The sequence below is a fragment of the Dysidea avara genome, chromosome 3 (assembly GCF_963678975.1).
Source record: "Dysidea avara chromosome 3, odDysAvar1.4, whole genome shotgun sequence".
In the NCBI taxonomy this organism is placed as follows: domain Eukaryota; kingdom Metazoa; phylum Porifera; class Demospongiae; order Dictyoceratida; family Dysideidae; genus Dysidea; species Dysidea avara.
Window position 1 is genome coordinate 24,267,053 of NC_089274.1, and position 2,079 is coordinate 24,269,131.

The 2,079-nt window shown below is 38.4% G+C and overlaps 1 protein-coding gene across 1 annotated transcript in view; it reads left to right on the plus strand.

The window, feature by feature from the left end:
* The window catches only part of LOC136250381 (beta-1,3-N-acetylglucosaminyltransferase manic fringe-like), a 45,666-nt gene extending 44,186 nt beyond the window's left edge, over positions 1 to 1,480 (plus strand). Inside the window, exon 11 of the mRNA XM_066042587.1 lies at positions 1,219 to 1,480. Within this exon, the coding sequence (XP_065898659.1) occupies positions 1,219 to 1,273 (55 nt within the window). The 3' untranslated portion in view covers positions 1,274 to 1,480. The remainder of the gene's footprint in view (positions 1 to 1,218) is intronic.
* Positions 1,481 to 2,079: the final 599 nt, after the last annotated feature.

Below are 2,079 nucleotides of genomic sequence, written 5' to 3' on the forward strand. Positions count from 1 at the left end.
TCCGTTATTAGTTTTGTGACGTCCGAATACGGCTGCTCTAAGGAAAGTGTCGATACGAATTATTAACGCCTCCGTGACTGGAAAAGAAGAAGACGATCCGTAATTGAAGATAAAAGGAAAGGCAAAGCGCAGAAGGCAGACACTCGTCGAAACCCAAAAAGGCACATCCCAGCAGCGAGTTAAATATTGTGGCAAAGAATGGTGATCCTTCGCTGCTTCGTTTGGCCTGTAGCCTTGCGAATGTGGTCAGGCAGGCTGACGAAAATTTCTGTTTTAGCGATTTTTTAGAAATAAAATTCCAGCACTTTTCTAGTCGTTTCCTGATATATAACGCTAGAAATAAAGTTAGAAACTTGAAGACTCTTTAGTAAAAGGTTTATTTGCTGTGTGAGATATTTCTAGGATGATTTTTGAGGGATCAAAATTTGAGGGGCGTGCCAAATCCACCCGGATCCCTACTTAAACAGTACTATCGTACTGTTTGATATAGCTTGCACAGTTCCTCAAAAAGTACGTAATTTGTGTTTTGTGTCATTGCAATACATTTAGAGCTCCCAAAGGCATGTCATGTATTTAGCCTGGACTTTTGAACCCTAGCCTGTCACCCCCACCCTCTACCCCTATGTGAGCACATGATACTGTTACATACACTTCACTGTAAAGCCAGTAATAACCCTAATGGTGAGTTTACACCATATTTAATTAGTTTTGAGCAAAAGATCAAAGCAAAAAATAGTAAATACTGTATTTGCCATACGGAATTGTTTACAAGACCACAGTGCTATATAGGCGAGTGTAGTGCTATATATGCAACCACACAACGACAGCAGTAGTTATAGAACTGTGCGTGGGCAAACAGAGATTTACCTGGAGAAGAAGCATTCTTCAGTAGGGCATCCGATTGTTATCCGGAACAAGATAGATGATTTCAGGGCTATTTAAAATTGAAGTTCACTTATAGCATTTCATTGCTCATGCTATACCACCAATATAGCACTCAAAAAGTGATCTGATGATGACATATAACACTCGGCTTTGCCTCATGTCTCTCACCCACTATTTTATGGCTATACTTTTGTTTAGCACTAGCAACAACGCTACAGTATGACTAATACAAAATATAAAACTTGATATGTCTAAACATTATACCCAAAAAGTCAGTTCTTACAAAATCAGGTCACGTAGTGTAGTGATGTGTTAAATCTTTTGTACCCACAGGTTTGGTTCTTATCACTGTCTACTCTACCCCAGTGTGTCATGGTGTCAGAGATGAATGTGTCTTTTGTAATTAATATTTTGTACAATCTGAATATTTGCTATCACTTGCATCAAGCTGATCACTGCTAGTAACCATAGTGACTATAAACAGTTTGTAGATGTTACTTAAAAGTGTACAGTTTGCAGTCATGGAATTGTAGACATATAATTAATGTGCACATACTGCACAGCAATGCTATTGTACCAATCCCAGTCATTTCCTTACTATTCTCTCTTTAGAGTAGTGATCACACAGATGTCATTGCCGCTTATCATTGACCTGTGAATTGTACATTCCCCTAAATGATTATATTATCACTCTCACAATTAATCAAAGTAGTTATACAGCGTTACAAATGAAGAGCAGTATGAGAAGCACCTCAACAATCAATCCAGTCACACCACAGAAATAAAACATTGAAGCCATGCTGCAAGTTACCCCCAATTTACAGTAGTGGAAAAAAAGGGACACAAAGGTAAGTCCATGATGTATTGTAGCTGTTGCAGTTGGCAAAAAGGCACATTGTGACATCAAACAGTGAAGAAATCAAGCCTGTAGCTTTGTCCATGCTTGGCTGGAGGTATCAGTCAGTTAGTTAACAGGCATGACCAAGCCCAAACCTATAAAAGTCTTCAGCAAACACCTCCAATGAGTTTCTATGCATGACATTAAAGTTTAATTATTTAACTGTTAATATTGCCAAGCTGTTATGAAGGAAAAGTGAGGCTGATTTTTCAAATTTGGGTTGTATTCTTGGACAAGAAAGCCCTATAACCTCCATGAGAACTACCATACTGTATGACATGCTAGCATTTACTACT